Source organism: Phoenix dactylifera, chromosome 2, assembly GCF_051530095.1.
Source record: "Phoenix dactylifera cultivar Ajwa chromosome 2, Ajwa_hap1_PhDact_Kaust_v1.1, whole genome shotgun sequence".
NCBI classification, from domain to species: Eukaryota; Viridiplantae; Streptophyta; class Magnoliopsida; order Arecales; family Arecaceae; genus Phoenix; species Phoenix dactylifera.
In genome coordinates, this window is record NC_143191.1 from 14,680,580 (window position 1) to 14,702,804 (window position 22,225).

The 22,225-nt window shown below is 39.2% G+C and overlaps 1 protein-coding gene across 1 annotated transcript; it reads left to right on the plus strand.

Moving 5' to 3' along the window:
• Window positions 1-893: 893 nt before the first annotated feature.
• On the plus strand, window positions 894-22,023 carry LOC103707678 (squamosa promoter-binding-like protein 1). The gene is made up of 11 exons (XM_008792255.6): window positions 894-1,487; window positions 1,594-2,271; window positions 4,168-4,349; window positions 14,342-15,027; window positions 18,919-18,993; window positions 19,102-19,209; window positions 19,313-19,430; window positions 19,531-19,672; window positions 19,792-19,942; window positions 20,035-20,637; window positions 21,347-22,023. The coding sequence occupies exons 2-11, from the start codon at window positions 1,682-1,684 to the stop codon at window positions 21,797-21,799; spliced, it is 3,108 nt and encodes a 1,035-aa protein (XP_008790477.3). The 5' UTR covers window positions 894-1,487; window positions 1,594-1,681; the 3' UTR covers window positions 21,800-22,023.
• The last annotated feature ends 202 nt before the right edge of the window (window positions 22,024-22,225 follow it).

The following is a 22,225-nucleotide window of genomic DNA, read 5'->3' on the forward strand; positions in this document are numbered from 1 at the left end:
TTATATAAATTATCTGCTTCAGTAAAAAAAATATAAAATTGCCCAAAAACAACAGCTTGCATTCCAATATAAGATAGAAAAATGAAGTTGGGACATCACATATTGCAAGCAGCACTAAGTTGGCTCCGTACATAGTATATTGTTGGGTATTTGACAGTCGTCCATCTCCATGGTTGTACAGCTTTCTGCGGTCAAAAAAATGTGCACCGTTAGATGATCCTGACTCCACACGCTAATCCCGTCTACCAGTTTGCCTAATTGCACGGATCTTTTCTAACGCAGCCGATAAATTGCTCAATTGCCGTTTGCAAGACGGAACACGGAACACTGGATGACGAACTGATCAGATGCTATAAATACACGCCACGTACGCAATCACATGCTGGAGACAGTCTACAGTGCGGCCCGTAGATTCCCCGGCCCCGTCGCAACTAAATATCTAAGATTTTTTGCCAATCATACATCAGCCGTTGACATGGCTCAAGCGACAGTTCACGGACGGAGGAGAATGTTTCAAAGGAAGAACCGACGGCAGATCAGACTTCTGCATAGAAAATTCTATGCACTCTTGCCTATACAAATTATGACCTGCCGCCTACAGTGGTAGTTTTCGGCGGACCAATTATAGATCCCCTGCACCACAGGACACACAGAACAGCTTTACCATATTACACGGAAACCCTGCTAGTGGACCGTCAGGCGAACCATGCACGTCAGATCAAGATGATGCCGAAGATGAACGGTTTAGATTGTCGGCGCTTTTCGGGGGGAGTTTCTGGATAAATCAAAGTTTAAAAATTATATTATCAAGTAACGTGAGGTTGGATGCATGTAGCGCTAACGGAGGAGATATGACGTCATAAATAAATTAGGGTGGCTTTCGTACGGCAGTTACCGCATTTATTTACAGCTCAAAAAAGCCTGATCGGCGCTTCAGCGAAAAAAAAAAAAAGCCTGATCGCTTTCGATTGACTGCCGACTTTTCCCGCAGTTTTCTCTGCAGATATCTCTTTTATAGTATTCGTTTTGGCTGGCCGCTTCCTAATCTCTCCCTCTTCCCTTTCGCTGGTTGCTTCGTGAATCTTGAGTTGGATTGCGGTTTTCCTCAGATCGGGTGCTGGGATTTCCGGAGGGAAGTTTTTCTTCATCTTTTTGGCGATTCTTGTTTAATTTTTGAAGTTTTTTTGGGGGGGTGGAATTAGGTCCGGGACTTTAGGGTTTTGCCAAGTTATTTTATTTTGTTACTTATTTGACTGATGTTGCCGATTTGAGAATTTTGCTTGGTTGGTTTTTGCTTTCACATCGAAAATGTGAGACCTAAGCATCTGGAATCGGCTCTTTATGTAGTTAGGGTTCTTATTTTATTGTTTATTTAGCTTAATTTTTTTGGATCTATCATGAAACTTGAGAAGGGTAATACTAATACTTTGGAATCAGCTGTTGTTCATTAAGGTTCCTTTTCTTGAAGTGAAGGGCTTTTTTTTTGGGTAAGAAAAGCGTGTTCTCTTTCGAACTATTGATTCGTATCTGGGTTTCTCTTGTTTGGATTCATGGGTGTGTGGGTGTGATGTTTCTGGATTTCTTGGGGTGCAGGGATCCAGGTTGCCTCCTTGGGATCCCTTAAATGTACGGAAATTTGAATTTGGATTCCAGGCATTCTCGTTGAGGGATTTGAGGATTGATGGAGACTAAAGTTGGAGGCAAAAGACAACAGTTTTATGGTGCTGGAACATCCAGTGGACTTGGGAAGAAAAGCCTGGAATGGGATGTGAACGGCCGGAAATGGGATGGCAATCACTGTGTGGCTACGCCTTTGAATTCTGTTTCAGAAGACTGCCGGAACAAGCAACTGATGTCTGATCCAGCTACTGGAGGGCTATCCAACAGCTCATCCTCCTGCGCTGAAGAGACTGATTTAGGAATCACTGGGAAAGGGAAAGCAGAACTTGAGAAGCGGAGGAGGATTACAGTGGCGGATGATGATGATGATGATGATGAGCCTTCTGATGGATCTCTTACTCTAAAGCTTGGAGGTCATGCCTCTGAATTGGTTGAAGCAGACCTTGCAAACTGGGAAGGGAAGAATGGAAACAGGAGCAAGTTGGCCAAGGGAAATTCTAGCCGCTCCTCTTGCCAGGTGGAGGGTTGTGGTGCTGACCTGAGCAATACCAAAGACTACCATAGACGGCACAAGGTTTGTGAGATGCACTCCAAAGCCAGTATGGCAATTGTTGGAAATGTTATGCAGCGTTTCTGCCAGCAATGTAGTAGGTTAGTAGTTATTTGTTTGCCAAAATAATAATAGCTCAATTTGTTCTGTTTATTTTGTTACGATTTGTTGTGTATATCTTTTATCAAATGAAGCATCATTCTTTCCTTCACAATCCAAAGATATGAACTAAAAATTATGCAGAAAGGTAGAGAAATGCAAGAAAAACATAGTGCAGAGACAAAGTAAAGTTCATATGTAAAAATACCTAGTACATCTATGTATCCACAGCTACTACATATGAAAGCCGATTAGTTAGTTTGCAGGTCCATGTGAAAGCAGTCCAGTGTATCATCTGATCACAACTATTACATATATAAAATTAACATGTAAAAATGCCTTCTCTTAATTTCTCGAAAGAGACCAAAGTCCACACATGAAATAAGTACACAGCAGTCCATGCATGAAATGAAATATGTAGCTCTTCGTCTGATGACGATGTAAACCAAACCGTAAAGAGCACCCTGTTGTACTTATTAATTAATCTTTTGGCAGCATCATGGCCCCTTGTTAGTGGTGAAGCCAAAATCAAGCATGTTAATTCAGCTTTGCTTTATACAAGGTTGTCTTTTGGAAAAGTGGCAGAAGTTGAAGTGGCCCGCCCACTTCAGTTACTTGGGAGCCTCCCCCTCCAAAGTTGCCAAGGTGGGAAGAAAGAAGTCCCAATTCCTGCTTACCTGCATATCACCAGTTACTTCAGGCAACTGAACAGCCGAAGTGCATATTCCATGAAAACTCCATTTCAGGGAACCCACTTTCGAGCAACCAAAGATATGCTCCAATTGTCATCTTTGCAATATTATAATGCAGATATGCTCCAATTATCATTGCCTACCATCCTTCAACTTCAGATTTTTCTTTATAATCTCAAATGTTACTAAGCCCATGTAGGTGATGGATTAGGGGTAGTAATTAGGTCAAATCCTACTGCCATGATGTGTATTCATAGTAGAAGCTTCTTTCTGTTCGTCTCCATGTTAAATTGAACCCCAGAATCACTAACAAGACCTTTGTCAACTGTATTTGTGGATAATTTCTTTCCAGGACTTATGGTATCATTAGAGTTAGAGACATATCTGCCAGATATATCACTTAATGAAATGTTGACCTTAATGTAACTGGAAATTTGAAGGCTTGGTTTAGTTGTTGGAAAAGGGGGAAAATAATTTTTGAGGAATAGAAAAAGGATTAAAAAAAAAGTCAGAATTTCTCTTGTTGTTGCACTAAGAAAATCGCAAAACTTCATGAGGGAAAAGAAACAGAATTACGATTTTATCACTTGGTTGCGCTTGAGAATTTCATAAAGTTATTTCAGGAAAAGAAATGATTAGATTGGGGAAACAACTCTGTTGCTTGCTTGCACTATGGAATATTGGAAAAAAAAATCTGTGGAGAAAGTGGTTCAGATATTTAGGAATTGGCTGACTGACTTGTGTTTTTTTATCTTCTCAAGATTGTCACCTGAGAGGAAGCATTTTGGACCTCTATGATAATTTTTTTGGCAAGTGATACGAGAATTTTAGCTCTTTGTCTATATTGACTTCTAGTTCTTTTTTCTCCTTTTTTTTCTCATTTTCTATTGAATGTTGAACACTAGAAACAATGTTTCCACCTAATATATTGTCCATTCACTTTTTATCTCGAAGCAGAGGGATCAAATTGTCAAGGATATTATGTAAAAAAGGTTCTTTATGACAACAAACTGGGGTCTGATGAGAGATAGGCATGCTACATTGTCCTTATGTTAGGGGAACCATATTGTTTTCCTCTCAAAATTGCGAGATTTGCTGCTTTAACATTTCATTTGAGAACTATTGATTATCATTTGCTATTGCACTTCTTCAAAACATTTAAAGTGTTATTACATTGCTGTTCTTATCGAAAGATTATATTTCCAGGTTTCACCTTCTTCAAGAATTTGATGAAGGGAAGAGAAGTTGTCGTCGACGTTTGGCTGGCCATAATCTAAGGAGGAGAAAAACCAATCCTGATGCCAACATGGCTGTGGGTTCTTTGAATGACAATCATGCCAGTAGCTTTCTATTGATAAGTCTGCTAAGAGTGCTGGCCAATTTACAATGTAATTTCTCTCCCCTTTTCTCCAAGATTATGCATGCATATATACATTTCTTTAAATGATCGTTGGTCATATTTCTATTTAGTTTGGGGGTGGGGGGTGCAGGAGCTTCCTGTATGTATGATTGTATGATTGTTTGTAATATATCTGTGGAAAAAATATACTTCTTGTCATTATTCTGTATAGAAATTTGCTATGATATTTTTGAAAACTATCTCATAGGAATGCAGCAAGTTATTTTTGTAGCTTACTGAGAGTGCATTCTTGTATGGTCTTATAGTTGATGTTTTCCGTATCGGTAAACATATTCTCTGAGTCTGAAAATGATAATGGGAAAAACAAGGCAGTGATTTTGTCTGACTATTATTTTTGAGCATTCTTGCTTTTGTAGGATATTTGTCATAGGACATTGAGAAAAGCTTGTCAATCTTGCACATAATTTCTTCGCTTTTGTAGGATATTTGTCATAGGACATTGAGAAAAGCTTGTCAATCTTGCACATAATTTCTTCATTCTTTTTAAGTTTAACTTGTCTTGGGATGAATTTTTTTTTCTTTGATGCAAGTGGAAGGGTGTTTAAACATGTGCATTTGTTTATGAAGCCAATATCCAATATTACAGATTTAAATAATGCATGTATCCTACTATGATGACTTGCTCATTGTATCAAGTCCTTTGAGCCCATGTCATGCCTTTTGGTAAATAGAAAATGCTCCAAATGACGACCCTTAACTCTTGTATTGCCAGTGTTGGTAGCCTTGATGCGTGCTTTATGCTTGTTTGGCATTTCTCTAAATAAAAGGTAGCCAAAATGAAAATGTCATTATAATTGATTTCTTATGCCCCGAGGGGTGGGGGGTGGGGGCGCTTGGACTCTCTCCTCGTAAACCTAAGTCTATAGTTGGTGTACGAGATTATATTAACAATCTATTGTCTGCGATATAAGGCTTTTTATGCCTATTCATGTTCATTGAGGGTGTACTTGTGGTTGCATCCGTTTTTCAAAAGGTTCTTAGCAAAGAAGAAGCTAGAAGTTAGGTTTTCTAGAAGTTAGGTTTTTTACACTTTTCTTCTTGTAGAAGCAGTTCTCCAATGCGATTAACAAACACATTCTAGGATTTTTCTTTTCTTTAGAAGTTACAAATGAACTTTTAAGCAACACCAAACCATCCCAGATTTATTTTTATGATTGGGATGTGCTCAAAGAAACACATGATTTCAACTCAGTAACTTGTGCACCATGACAAACTAAGTTTGTTTTCTAAGATGCTGTGGAAGGAGTTGTAAAAAGTCATACTTTCAAACAATGATCAGTTGGTGGATTTGTGGACTTGTAGTGAGGGCTTGTGGCCCTTTATGACATGTCATGGTTAATCACATCCTTCTTAAAAATTATTAATATCCTAGAATAATGAATCTTTTAAAAATGGCACCAAATCATTCTCCTGTCAAATAGATCCTGCTACTCTTGAGCTTTTTGGATTGTCTTTTGAACCTCTACGCCCTTGTAATTCATGTTTCTACTTTCTATTTTTCAGCTGATAAAGTCCTGGTTCTTTTATCTCTGAAAAGTCTTGGTTCTTGAAAGAGTAATCCATATTGACCTTGGTTAATAACCATAAACTCTATAAGTCAGAGTCTTTTATGAGTGCTTAATTAGTGAACATAGTGATCTTTCTCCTCGAGGAAGAAGATCTATCCAGTAATGGAGTAACAAGATAGGAGGAAGAAGCATCAATAAAAAATCGTATAAAACAATAAATGGTAGAGCTAGAAATTTCATTCAATTCAAGATGCTCTTACAATAGCTAGACACCCTTATTTATAATTGTATGATCCTTTAAACCTACCCACAAATGTGTTTATATTCATTTCTTATTGAAAAGGTAAAAGAGTTCTACAAATAAGGAAAAGGAATTTTCTCCATAATATGCTAGAGTTTGATTTAGTGCAAAAGAATATTCCTTTTAATAGGTTCTAAGATCCTTGACTCATTTTGATGTCAATATTTCTTATAATATACTTCTTGATTAGATAAGATCTCTGACTTATCTTGATGTTTGTCCTTCCAAATCTACATAGATTTTATTGATAGTTGCCTTATTTAATTAGATCTCCATAAATACTTTTCAATCTATAGCAGGCTTCTAGAGTTGACTTGGTCTACAACTCGATGTTCAACTCAACATCTCTTAGGATCTACAATAGCATCGATGATGCTTTGTTTCATGCAGATTTTTAAATGAAAAAGTTCCTCTCACGCCTTTGGGTCTGCCTCAGTTGCTATCTTGGGTTTTCTCATTATCAAACTCAATTTTGCATCTACTTGCTTAAGCTCGGGCAGCTCTTCAACCTCAATCACATTAATGACCACCTTACCTTTTTTTTTTAGGATCCTCGTCCTTCGACTTCTTCCTTTTCGGCTGCAACTGAGGGTGGAGCTTTTAACACTTCTCGTTGGTATGCCCACTGATCCTACAGTGGTTGCAATAATTTTCTGAATCGTGTTGACTTGCTGCCTCTGTTGAACTTATCACCCTTCTTGCCTTCCATAAGCTGGCTTTTCTCCTCTATTCCCATGAATTTCATGCTACCTTTGTTGATGTCTTCAACTTTGAGGAGTTTCATCTTCTTTCAGATGCTCTCTTTGAGATCTCCGACATATACAATGAAGACCGCATGATCATTGGTGGAGATTCTGAGTGAGATAGCTTGCTTGTGAAACTAGGTGGTGTAATCTTAGATGTGTTGATCATACTTTTGCCATAAGTACTGCCACTTGATCCATCCATCCTCCGCATGGTCTATTAGAAGGATACCCTTTTTGAAAATTTTGTGTTGGTAGTTTGCATTGATAGCTTCTTCATATTTGGTGTTAGATTTCTTTAATTGATTCAGAAGCTGGTCATCGATGTTTTTGATATGATCCGTCAAATCTTGGGCATCACAATTGATTGGCTGAGTGTTTGGTAGTGACACTAGATTGAGCATGCCATGTGTCCTTCCATACGCTACCTTGAATGGACTCCGATTAGTAAAATGGTTGCATGAGATATTATAAGCGAACTTGGCTTGAGGAAGAGCCAGGTCCCAAACTATTAGCTTGTCTCGCACAAGGCATCTGAGTAGATTTCTAAGGTTTCTATTAACCACTTTAGTTTGGCCACCCATTTAAGGGTGGTAGGCATGATTTGAAGTGATAGTTTTGGGAACTCTGTGCACTTAAACCACCTCTCTAAGCACAAATCCGCTACATGTGAAGCGTCCATCTTCTTCTAGCGAGGGATGCAGTCCATCTTGCTGAACCTATCCACCACTAGGATTATGGAGTCAAATTCACATGGTGTTCATTCAAGCCAAGAATGAAGTCATGCTCACTTCCATCCATGGAACTGCAAGGATAGGCAAGGGTATAAAGACCGGCGTTCTGCACGTTACTTTTAGCTGTCTATCAGATTTGGCATCTCATCAAGAACTGGATCACATCACACCGTAATCAGGGCCAATAGTACTTTCTTCTACTAGGGCCATGGTTTTGTTTTGTCCAAAATGACCTCCCAATCCTTTAGAGCATAGTTCTTGGATGATATTCTATCTTATAGAACCATTTGGGATGCAAAGTTGAGTTACAAGGAAGAGAAAAACATCGGTAAGAGAAGGTATGCATACCTGCCTGCTCGAAGATAGCTCCAAAATCTGAATTGTCCTTGTACATATCTTTGAGTAGGTCAAAACCTACTACCTTTGAGGAGAGTGTACCAAGTAGAATATGTTGGTGGCTGAATGTGTCTACCACTCGGTTCATTGCATGGACTTATGTTTGATTATAAGGTTGAGTTGCTGGAGAAATGCAGCCCATCTTCCATGTCAGTGATTAAGACAGTGATTGCCATTAAGGAAGGACAAGGCCTCATGGTCAGAGTAGAGCTCAAAGTACGTTGTTGGAGGTACAACTTCCAATGTCTCAAGGCTTGAGAAGTAGCATAAAACTCAATATTATAGGTAGAGTAGTCGAGACAGCTTCCATTCAGCTTTTGTGCTGAAGTAGGCAACTAGTCGGCCTTCTTGAGAAAAAAATTGTGCCAATGCCAACCTTGGATGCATCATATTCCACCTCAGACACTTCATCAAAGTTAGGTAGTGCCAAGATGGGTTCTTGTGCCATTAACTCCTTGAATTCGTGGAAGCTATGCTCAGCATTGAGTGTCCAAATGAAATTCCCCTGCTTCTTGCAGTCAGTGATAGAGGCGACGATGAGAAGTTCTTGATGAAGTATCAATAAAATGATGCAAGGCTGTGGAAGCTCCAGACATCATTGATGTTTCAAGGAGTTGGCCATTCTTTAGATGGCTCTGAACTTTTTGTCAATTTGGATGCCGTCTTTGGGTATAACATATCCTAGGAAGATCAATTTGGGCACCATCCATTAACACTTCTTGAGTTCGCATATTGCTTTAGGTGCAAGGTTCCAAGCAAGGTTTACTATCTTGGTATTGGACCTCGCACTGGTACCATGTTGGCACATTATTGGTATGTCTAGTACGAGGGCCAGCTCAACGTACTGAGACTCTGGGTACACTCCCCATACAAAGTCTTAATTCAATACTGGTATGGTACAATATGCCTAGTATGGGACGATATGCATTAGTACGGGCGAATGGAGAACCTTGGTTCCAAGCACCTACCTTAAGTGTTCAATATGCTCACAAGAGTTGTGGCTGTACACAAGTATATCATCAAAATAAACAACTAGAAATCTTCCAATAAAAGATTGATTTATTTGGTTCATGACTTGCATGAACATACTTGGGGCTTTGGAGAGATTGCCATGCCACTCATAAAGCCCATCTTTGTATCTTAAAGAAAGTTTCTCACTCATTTGGGTGGATTCGAATTTGGTGATAGCCTAAGCAAAGGTCAATCTTGGAAAGATGCGGACTCTTGCAAGTTAGTCTACCGTATCATCCAATCGAGGGATTGAAATAGGTACTTCATCGTGATCTTATTGATGGCATAGCTGTCCATGCACATTCTCTAGGTCCCATCTCTCTTTGGAGTTAGCATGGTAGGCATAAGGACATAAACTCTCGTGGTTCAAGCCTTTCCGCAAAAGCCCATTGACTCGCCTTTTTTGTAGCTTCTCATGCTCCTTTGGTGCCATGCGATAGTTTGGGAGACTTGACTAGGTGGCACCAAGTACAAGGTCTATGGCATGTTGGATGTCACATAAAGGGGCAAACCTCCAGGGAGCAGTTGAGGCAGCAGATCATCAAGCTCCTTAAGAAGTGGCTTCATGTTATCGAAAACACTAGCCTCTTCCTTGAAGATAACCATGTAGATATAACCTGAGCCCTTACTTTCATTGAAGAAGCTTTTGATAGTAAGGTGACTAAAATCCTCCTTCATTGGTGGGGATTCCTCTTTCATGGGTCGAAACGCGATCTTTATTTCATCTCTATGGAAGGAGTATGTGTTGTATCTTCCATCATGGACCACCCCTCGATCATATTGCCAAGGTAAATTCAATAACATATGGCAAGCATCCATTTGTGTTACATCACACCATGTGTTGTCAATGTTAATGGCACAAGTAGAGAAATCGACTAGGCATCATTTGGAGATAATTAATGTATTGCCTATTTTGAACTAGGCAATTTCGTATGGCCTAGGATGCTTCTCTACTTTTAGATTGAGCTTGTCGATGACTTGTATTTTTGCACCACCCACTATTGATGATGACATCATAGACATGTCCACTCATAGTCTGTCAAACCAGTCCGTACCGGCCGATTCGGCACGTTACAGACCGGTCCGGCCTAGAACCGGTATCCGAACAGCGTGGATACCGGTTCCAGCCGTTTTCGGGCTGGTACCGATTGGTATGCGTACCGGCCGCATACTTGTCTCGTACTGGCCCGTATCGGCCGGTTCGCACCGATATCCTTTTTTTTAACTACAGCGCGGTTTGCACCGATACCTTTTTTTTTAACTACAGCGCACGCGCTGTGGTGCCGAGCACGTGGCCCGTTTTCGGGCCATGTGCTCCCTCGGGGCAGAACACCTCGCGCGGTTCCCCCACGTGTTTCCATGCGTAGGTCCATTGCGTGCAGCGCGATTCCACGTCGTGCAGGCGCGATTTCCCGCGTTGGGAATCACCTCGCGTGTGGTTCCCCCACCCGCGCGGGTCATAAAATGCCACTCTGTGGCCTTTTTTTTAACCCACATCCGCGCGCAGACGAGCACTGAAAAAAAAGAAAACCAGTTCCGGTACGAACCGGTTCGGTAGGCAATCGGTACGCCTACCGATACCGGTTCAGCGTACCTTGTGTCCATTAGTGGTGTAGTGAGTGCGAAAAATATCGGTGTTTGAAGACAATCTTCTTTGGCTTTAGGTGCATACATCACTTACGGCATGATAAGGCTTTGGGCCTAATTTGGTTCAAACTCGAAGGCGGGTTCAACGCCTGGTTCATAGTTGTCGATGGGTTCACCAACCCTCTTGTCGATAGGTGCCATGTTCTTTCATGCTCGCCATCTTATTAATTATCTACATCAGTGATGTGCACTTCAGTAGTGGGTTCTCAATGAGGACACTCTAAAGTACAGTGTCTTGGATCTTCACAAGCATGGTATGCCGTACCGGCCCGAATTGGGCGGCAGAGCATACCGTACCGATTTGGTACCGGTACCTAGTACAGGTGGTGTACTGAGACCAACCCTCTTGTCGATAGGTGTCATGTTCTTTCATGCTCGCCATCTTATTAATCATCTACATCAGTGATGTGGACTTCAGTAGTGGGTTCTCAATGAGGACACTCTAAAGTACAGTGTCTTGGATCTTCACAAGCATGGTATGCCGTACCGGCCCGAATTGGGCGGCAGAGCATACCGTACCGATTTGGTACCGGTACCTAGTACAGGTGGTAACCGATACTCGGTACACCAAAAAACTTTCGTACCATACCGACACTATGCTAGTGTGGCGCTAGTACGAGGTCCGGTATCGACACAGTGAACCTTATTCACAAGTGTAGCAAGATGACAGAGCAAGGTTCGTTGAACTGGTACTGGAGGGGTTACCAACCAGCGATCAACTTGGCATGGTACGGGTCCGTATCATGCCGTTCTGGGGCGTATTGACATAGAGTTGCTCAGAGAGGGAGGGAAAGAGGAAGGAGAGAGACAAAGAGGGAGGGAGAGGGAGGGGGAGGAAGGAAAGGAAAGGGAGAGGGAGGGGAGAGAGAGGCTGAGAGAGGGAGAGGACTTTCAGCCCTCATCAATAGGTGGTTGCCTTGTTTCATTTCGAAATAGGAAATGATGCCTTATTTTTTTTGGTAAAATTTCGAATTGAAATCGACAAATAATTTGTCAACTTTTTTCTGAGTGAAATTGGCAAATCATTTGCCAATTTCAAAAATTATGTTTCGAATTGATGGGATGAACCATGCTAGAAACTGATTGGTCTAGTTAGGTACATTGCGAACTGGTTTAGCATGGTTCAGCAGACCTTGTGACAAAGTGCATGTGTCATGGGGCATGGTTTGTGAGGATTTGCCTCACTTGAGACCATGAGTAATGGTTGGGTGGTTGGTGATCTTCTTGCAATGCTAGACTGGGTAGTTGTAGTATCCTTAGAGGAGGAAGGGGTGGCGCACATTATGGCATGTGCATTGATGGATCCTCTTCTTGCCATTTGGGCTCGTTATAGCTAGTTCTTTGCATGTAGTTCCTTGTGATAGGCGTCATTCACATGCCACATAATGGGCTACACAATTTCCTTTATCTTCATGTGTGCATGTCAAAGTAGATCATTTGAAAAACTCCTCCATGTAGTTAGTGATGCTCATTCCCCATCTATGATTCATGTAAGATTGATAAACTGTGATTCATATAAGATTGATAAAGAGAGTGAGACCGATCTACTGGAAGTGGTGGCATTCTCCATCTTTGGCGAATCAGCAATCTTCATTTTCCACTGCTCACTTGAGGTTGTGGATATTCTCCCACCATATTGATGCATAGTCTTGTAATTTCAAGGCCACGATCTTCACCTTCTTGTTGTTGAGGATCTTCAAAGAACCTCTCAACGGTGGAGATCAAGATGAGGAAGTCCTTTGTTTTGAGCCTCTTGTGAAACTCAGGAAGCTTGGGTTTGATGCTGTAAAACCTATCACGATCATGCGAGACTTTCTTATCAAGCGGGGGAAGATGAATTGGCCCTTGATTTAGAGCACAATGGTAGAAAGGGTTGATGAGGTGCTCAAAAGATGTATTTGAAGGCGTGTATCATCCTCCCGATCCGATCCTCTAAGGCGACGATCACGGCCAACTGCACCATCACTCTCCACTTGTCATTGCGCTCTCTGTTGTAAATCAGCAACCCGATGTGAATCCCTGTTCTAATCAGTGCAAAACTCACGTGCAGCACCAATTGTTTAATAGAATTTTAATAAACCCTGATAGGTTAATATTATTCAGACCACCTTCTTCCTTTGATTTACAAACCACACACCAGTTTACTAATCAACATAAATGATTTATCTTCGCCCCTTTCCATAGGAACACCTGATGAACTTTAGGTCTTTCTACATACACACACAGCACTCATCAGACACATATATGTATGTATCTATACATATGTATTGTATACATGTGTGTATATATATTTATGTGTATATATGTATATATATGTGTGCGTGTTTATATATTTATGTATATATGTGCGCACATATGTGTATGTATATGTATGTACGGGTACATCCATGTACATATATTTATATATAACAAGGTTGGCGCAAGTGGCTTCCTAGGTACTTGGACAACTGCCTTGGTGCTTGGCATTTTCTAGGCCTTCAGACGTGGCTGCCGTTGAGGCGCTTAGTTTGGCACCTTGCCATGTAGGGGTTGCTTTTGCCTGGTGTTGACACCTGGTTTGTTGGTTTATGAAAAGAACTAAAACCTATAAACTAATTCTCTCTTTAAGTAGAAATGTATTTACTTGAAGGGAGAAACATGTTGATTCCATTTATAATGTTCAGTTAGATACTAATCGATGCTTGAACTTTTTTTTTTTTTGAGTACAGATTGGACTAGGTCCAATCAAGCATTAGATGCTTGAACATGTTATCAAAGTGGTTTTTGACATTTCTTAGAAACATAAGTGGTAACCACTGTACTATGCATCAATATGATGTTCTTTTATGTGATTTCTTATGAACTATATATGTTTCTATTTACAAGTCATTAAAACAAACAATTTTATTAAATTTGTGGTATTTTTTTTTTTTTACTCAAGAACCTGCCTGGCCACATAGGCATTCTACCTAGACCTTAAAAAGGGCCAACACTTAGGACTGCAGCAATGGCAACTTTACTGAGCTTTATGCTTTATATATCAATTGTTTTTCCACCAGTCCATCTTTGAACTTCATGACATCTAATGTACTCCTTCATGATCCCATCCTTTTTGGTTTTAACACACATCAACCTCAAGGCCAAGCCTCAAATTCAACAACACATTTCAAAAGTTACTCTGAATTTTCTTTTACTAACAAACTGCAAATGAATCTTCTGTTATTCTGCTGATTTGAAAAGTTTCCTCCTTTGTAAGGTTCGCTATTGTTCATACACAGCCCACACAACTGTTCCTCCATCACCTGAATATTGGATAAAAAATTAAATGTTATAACTGGCTGAATTTCATGCAAGATTCTATTAAGATTTCTTAGAAGGAAAAAACAGTTTTAAAAGATATTTTTCCTTGACCCCAACCTTTTCTCTTTGGTCTGTTGTTCTGGGTGGTCAACACTTAGAACCTAATTGATTGACTGATCATGTAGTTTTCTTTATTTGTCTTGTATATCGATTTTTGACGTTGATTTCTCTTCTGGAAATCAAGACAGTTTTTAATTGGCATGGTGACTTTTATCAACAAGAATTTACTTTGGTTAATCAGTAAATGATTATATGCTGGATCTGTTTTAATGTTATTGCAGCTGATAGCTCTGGCCAATCAAAAGATCAGGACCTTCTGACTCATCTTTTGAGGAACCTTGCAAACCTTGCTGGTTCATCTGATACAAGAAATATTTCTGGACTCCTGCAGGCATCTCAAGATCTGCACAAATTTGGAATTTCTGCTGGAACATCATCAGAAGTAGGCAATGCTTTACATGGCAATGATCTTGTTGTTCAAGAATCCTCCAGGCCCTTGTCTCTACCTTCTAAAGTAGCTTGTACCACTGGATTTCAAGTTCCTTCTATGAGACCTCTTGATCATTCTACTTCTATTGTGGCTTCAGTGGAGATACCTTTAGAAAAAAATATTGCTGCAGCTTTTCTAGGCGAGACTGCACCGTCAATTCCTGCTCCACATTCTGCAACCTTGGTGCCTGGAGAAGATGACCTGTCTGCTAAAGCACAGGATCGGTGCACATCGTCGAGTATTCTGCCTTCAGAGTCTAGATTGGAGAAAGATAAGATAAAGGACTTCGATTTAAACATGTATAGTGATGAACAAGATGGTGAAGAAGCATGTGAGCTCCCAATTGCCCGTGTAACTCAGGCTACGGGTTCCCCTAATTGCCCTTCTTGGATGTTGCAGCAATCAAGTCCACATCAGGCAAGTGGTAATTCAGATTCATCATCAGCACAATCACTGAGTTCTAATAGAGATATTCAGGTAAATGACTTTGTATAACTCATCTGCATAGGTATTGGATGGTCTTGCTTACATGATTGATTAACCTTAACAGCAAAGAAAAAGCAAGAAAACCAACCTTCTGTTTGGGATTGTTTAAGTTTCTTAACAATTAGTCTATAAAATCTTGTTCAACTTAAAGGTTTGTTCCTTTAGCAATGATTGTTCTTCCATCAACTACCATTTGCACATAATTTTTTCAGAACTTTTTTAGTTTCTCAACACTTGTCTGTAAAATCTTTTTCAACTTAGTTGAAAGGTTTGTTCTTTTAGTAACGATTGTTCTTCTGTCAAATACCATTTGTATATAAATTTTTCAGAACCTGAAAGATGATGCTTTTGGATGCAGCTCCGCACTCATGACTACTATGTAAAATTTGAGTAACTGTTGAAATGAGGAATCCTCATTTCTAGCTACAATATTATGCAAAAGAACCGTGGTACTCTTAAGAAGAATGGAGGCCTTCGTTTCAGTTTTTTATTTTATTTATGTTATAGTGAAATCTTAATGGAGCAAATAGGTGCAGATTGCAGAGTGTCATAGGGCATAGGATGTCACAGTTAGGAGGGTGCTAATATATGACTGATGCAGACCTAAGAATGCATCACAAGATTGCAAATCTTTCTTATATTTAATTTTAGTTGTCGATTTTCTTATTTAACTTATACTTCTAGTTATTTTTAGTGTTAGTGTGTTGTTTTGGAACCATTGGTTAAGATTAAAGGATCTTAACTTTTATTTGATAGCTTGGTAGGCTAATTATTGTAGTGGTACTGTTCATGATAGTGTTCTCACTATAATAACTGTGCCTTAGTGGGGGTAGCTTCGGAATTTTGAAAAATTGAGTTAGATTTTCTATTCATAGTGTCTTAAGTGTTGTACAAACATTATGCTTTGTTGAATGAGAAGAGTTTTGAATAAAGTAATGGTTGCTGAAGTTGCTATGCAGCACGAGGCACGTGGTTTCATACTAGCCCCTGTGTGTGATTCCTAGGTCCGCAAAGTGAGTTTGGGCCTATCCACACCTGTTCCTTGAATCTTTTTTGTGTTTTTCTATCCTTTTCTTTTCTCTGTTTTCTACATAGATTTTCTTTTCTTTTTTTGTTTTTCTTGTTGAGTAACACATCTCAATTCTATTTCTGTTAATCCTTGACCAGAAAAATTTCTTGGTAGCTCACTTAACATGAAAAAACCAAATCAGTTTGAGAAATATGACTTCTATTTTAACTTCTATTTCAATTTTGTCTTTAGTTGCTTAGCCCAATTCTTCCTGAATTGAGAAATATGATATGTAAAAGTCTTTCTTGAAAAAAAAATTACCTTGACTGGCTCATTTCTAGGTCCAAATGATGTAATTTGTCTTTGATCACCAGGTGTATCGAACCCTTTAGGGGTTTGCACCACATCATGTAGCTCTAAAAGTTATTCAATTTAAAAAATAAGCATTTCAATCGAACATTGTACGCCCAAGTTAGGGCTTCTGGAAGTTTGGACTGCGATTCACTTTCTTAATGTAGCGAATCTCACTCCTAGACCTTGTCCATACCTATCCATAAGTGGCTTGAGTGGTCCACATCAGGCTTGGTGATTCTCTTGGATTACTTCATTCCTTAATTGAGCCCTAATTGGGTGTTCTTTAGATTTGTCTTAGCATCCACTATCAATTTTGCATTGAAATTCTTATTTTTGTAGTTCAATTCTAAGCGAAACTCAGGTCTGAATTGAATTTTTTAGCTAATCTTTACAGCAGCGCTTTCCTAAATCCTAATAAGTCCTCTTCCATAGACTGTCCTACATCAGTGAGGACAGTGATAGTGCATATGAAGGACTGTTGCATTAGAAAATTAAAAATATGCTGTGATTGTAATTGTGACAGGAACACCTGGAAATGCCTCTAATTGACAGGAACTCACTTATCAGAAGCCCTAAGAGAAATTGAACTTTAGTTTCCAGTTTAAAAAGGTGGTTGATTGATGATTTGACCATTCATCCATAGAGACTGCATTATGTGTCACTTAAGGGTAATTTAGGTACTTTTATTTTCTTTCTTGTAATTTTGAGACTCTTGTTTGGGATATCTAGTTTGTAAGTGGGGAATTAAAGGCTTAAGGTCTTCTTATTTCTAGGAAAATCAGTATACTTTCAAATGTACTCTATATTTTAACTGCCAATGGCCATGATCAACAATCATGCATGCCATCTATGTGGGGTTGGTTATGCGGATCATGTTCAAATGTCAAGATTTATGAATGTATGTAACTGTCTCTCAAACTAATTTAAACATTCTGTCAACTGGTGGCCTTATAACCAAGGCAATTTTGGGGCAAGGAGGGCCTTCCATGGCCAGGGAGGCCTTGAAAGACCAAACTGTGGTAAGATATTTGCATTGTCACACATGTTATGCCCATGCAATCAGGAGTAATGCTTTAAAGACTCCTCAAGATTTGGAAAGAGTATATTTTTGTATTATGTATGTTGATAAATCTTGTCATTACTAAGTCATTAACCCAAAAAAAATCTTGATTGAAGTTCAAATAAGCTTTCATTTTATATAGGAGGATTGTATAATTAATAAATTGATTTAATGAATATTTAAGAGACTTCATTTAGGGTCTGTTTACTATCCTAGTATACAGAATGCATTGCACTTTAAAATGAGAAGGCAACCACGATTGAGTAGCTAGAGTTTCATGATGAGCGGCATCTAAGGAATCTGAGTCCCTGAATTGGAATTTCTTAAATCACCTCTCTAATGGAACACATATTCCTGATATATATTTATATATATGTGTGTATGCATGTATGTATTTTAAAGATAGTAGGCTCTGGAGGAATTTAGTCCCAACAATTTTTCCTCTCTGCGCATCTATCCCCTTGTTAGATTAAATTTTGTTAGGGTCCTTATCCATTTGATAAGAAACCAGACCATCCAAACAGGCCCTTATAACATATTAATTAATGAAACAAGCGATTTACCTAAAAGTGTAAAATACTATCGACCGGGAGCACTTGAAGATAAATGCTATCATTCTGGTCGCTTCATTCTCCTTGATTTGATCACCAGAGAATTTGGTGAGGTAGAGGTGCTACTCTCCTGCAGTTCGTCAACAATTAGGCACCAAGTCTTTCTGAGTTTTCTTCCTTCATATCACTGCTGAATTGCAAAAAGGTCCAATTGACTGCATATCTTAGACTTGTCTAATTATAATTATACCTCTGGTCTGTTCAGGATAATAAACTTAAATAACTTTGAACATCCACAATTCATCGTAACTGGCCACTTGGATTCTGCAAAACATATGTGAGCATTCACTTAATCATGGGTTTCCAGCGATCCAGAAATTCATTCAAAATTAAACTGATATAGAAATCATATTCATCATTAATAACAGAGCCATATGTTCAATAATTTGCAAAAATATGATTATCAATATATATTTAATGAATATTTTATAAATGACATGGATCAATTGTTGCTTCTTTACATTTTAAGCTTGGTGCTTCTCATACCATTTAATTTCATGCTCGAGCCAGTGAAAGGATTTGCAGCAAGCTACATGTCTTAGGTGACATCGTGAATCTGTGCTCCATCTCCATGCAATATGTCATAAATTATTCATTCTATTCCTTCTCATTCATTATGATGCTTTTAATAATGACAGAAGAATGGATATGCAATACCTTTTATTTTCTTACCTACTAACTGCAAAACTAGACCTAGTTTTGAAATCAAGATGTTCCCCTCTATCTCTAAATATGTCTTCATGTAACGGATTGGTTCTTTATTTGCTCTTGCACCATTTTTCTTGCTCTATAACTTTCATTAGTGTAGTGCCTCTTTTAATGTAGTACTTTGACGTTCACTTCTGCAGAGTCGAACAGATAGAATCGTGTTCAAACTCTTTGGAAAAAGTCCAAATGATGTTCCTCTTGTCTTACAAACACAGGTAAATTTGAAGCTGTATCCTTATATGGCATGCTCTAGACTTCAAAAATACAGTTTGTTTAATAGCTCTTGATTAGATAATAGATTTGTAATCTCTTCAAATTTCCAGATTTTCGACTGGTTATCACATAGTCCTACTGAAATGGAGAGTTATATTAGACCTGGTTGTATCATTCTAACAATTTATCTTTGCCTAGCCGAGTCTCTGTGGGAGGAGGTATATTTTCACATTCCAAAAAAACCTATATAATGGATGTCTGAACTCTTTGATTCTTTTTCTTTTTGAGCATTTTACCTATTCTAGTTTTCATCATGTACAGCTTTTCCATGATCTGAATTCCAGCCTGAACAGGCTTTTATGTATTTCCCATGATGACTTTTGGAGAACAGGATGGGTATATGCTAGGGTACCACATCGTATGGCCTTTATTTACAATGGTCTGTAGATTGTCACTTCTCTCTATGTTGCTTGTTTTGCATTATATTTTTATAAGACATGCAAACAAAATCTGATAATGTCTTTTTGTGGCTACTGCAGGTCAGATTGTGCTAGACACACCCTTGCCTCTTGGAAGTCCTAATCCTTGTAAAATGTTGTGCATCACACCTATTGCTGCTGCTGTTTCTGCAAGGATTAACTTCACAGTGAAATGCTTTAATCTAGCGCATTCTGCTTTGAGGTATTTATCATTCCTTTGTATTTCCTGAGACCTGATTCTCTGTTCTACTCTTTTAAAATAGTCTTTACTTTCTTATGGAAAAATTATCTATATTTGTATCTGCTTTACTTCTTTTTCAGGTTACTCTGTGCGTTTGAGGGTGAGTATTTGATCCAAGAAGCAACACAATTTTTTTTGGGGGGCTCTAATACTGGTAAGGAGCATGAAGGGTGCCGGAGCTTCAGCTTCTATTGCTCCCTTCCTAGTGCAATGGGGAGAGGATTTATTGAGGTGCTGCGATATTACCACATCCAATTTGTCACATTCTTTTCATCCATCCTCCATCTATTTTCTTGTTATGTGAATCCCTCCTTCTGGTTCAGGTTGAAGATGATGGTCTTAGCGGTGCCTCGTTCCCCTTCATAGTTGCAGAAGAGGATATGTGCTCTGAAATCTGTATGCTAGAGAGTGCAATCAATGTGGCCTCATGTGGTGACCTCTTGGATGAGAGAATGGATGCAATAAATGCCAGGAACCAGGCAATGGACTTCTTACAGGAAATGGGGTGGCTTCTCCGAAGGAGTCACTTAAGGTCTAAATCTGAGCAGGATTCTTGCTCAAATGTCTTTTCCATGGCACGTTTCAGGTGGCTCATTTCATTTGCCCTGAATCACGAGTGGTGTGCTGTTGTCAAGAAACTTCTAGATATATTGTTTCAAGGAAACATAGATTTAGGTGGGCAATCTCCTGTTCAGTTTGCCTTGTCAGAAGAACTGCTTCACAGGGCTGTTAGGAGAAAGTCAAAGCCAATGGTAGAACTTCTACTAAGATATAAACCAAATACAGCTACGGAGGAGACAGGTCCTGATAGCTTCTTGTTTAGACCTGACATGCTCGGACCTTCAAATGTAACACCTCTTCATATTGCAACTGCTATTAGTGGAGCTGAGAGACTATTAGATGCATTGACTGATGATCCTGGACAGGTAACATCCTTTCCGCAGTTGGCATCATTATCTTATATTCAATATCAATAAACACAAAGATAGATGCTTGATTAGTTACTGTAATTCTTAACATTGTGATAAACAATTGATATGCCTTCATAATTTGGCACGCAACTTTGGACATACATCAGTCAGCATAATCTTTTAGTATTCATATGAAAAGGAAATCACAATGAAGAAACCATATCACATCTTTTGAGCTTCAGCTTTATGTTTCATACTTAGACGCTACTTCCTATCACATACCAAGTCTCCAAAAGAGGAAGGGTTCTTAAACCATTTTTTCCTACTTCCATCAAAATTTGTGTATGTTCTTGCTCATTTCTGATACCATATATTCCAGTCTCTCTGCTGCTGTGGCATCTCTGGATTGTTATTTTTACCATTATTTCTAGTTGTTGCCTCCCACATTATCATCCGTTAGTGCTACCACATGGATCTTTTTCATTTCCTTATTTTACTGTGCACATCTACCTTGAAACCACTCCTCTCCTAAAACTCTTCATTCTGTTCTATTCACTGATTAGAGTCTGCTCTTATGAATGCCATGCTATCTATGCGCTAGCGTCCTTCCAATCCATGGGTTGATTCATTGCATTCTTTTTTTTTCCTGTTTTGCATTATACTTGATAATAGTTACTTTATCAATATGTGGCTGTTGTTTTTAACTCTTTTGGGTGTTTGTCAGTTGGGAATAAGTGCATGGAATAGTGTTCACGACAGCACTGGTTTCACTCCTGAAGACTATGCCTGTTCCAGAGGCCACGGATCCTACATACAATTGGTTCGAAAGAAAATTAGTGATAAATCAGACAAAGGTCACGTGGTCCTTCACATCAATGGCAATGATGATGCCACCTACAAGCAAGCAGATGGACCATGTTCTGGTAAATTAAGCGGCTTTCAGATTGACAAGAGCAAAATCAGATCAGCGCCACCTCCATATTGCAAGCGCTGCGATCGGCAGCTGGCTTACTGCAGATCCATGAGCAGCTCACTGTTGTACAGACCTGCAATGCTTGCAATGGTGGGCATTGCTGCGGTCTGTGTTTGTGTGGCTTTGCTGTTCAAAGGTCCACCGGAGGTTCTGCTTGTCTACCCTCCGTTCAGGTGGGAACTGCTGGGCTATGGTTTTATCTGAGTCAGAAGCATTGTGCACCCAAATGAAAATGATGCAGTTCTAATGATTGATCAGGTTAGTGGTGCAGCATTTAGGGTGTATGTGACTGGGTTTTTTCTATGGGAAACATACTAATTCTGTAATATATTCTGTTGTTTTTTTAAGGACAATCTTATTCTTTTCAAGGGATCAAAACCATTTGTTTCTCCAGAGATTTTTTTTATTATTTCTATTTTCATTGACAAGGTTTGTTGTTATTGGATGTTGCGATATCTCTTGCTCGCATGGGTTGCATTTGGTGAAGGCCATTCAAGCATCATGAGTTAATCTAGGGGTTACCATTATTTAGGGACTAAACTATGATGATACTAAATAGATGGGGACTAGGATTCAAATACCACAGCTCCTTGTCTCCTGTCTCTAGCCATCATCAAATCCAGCCTCACG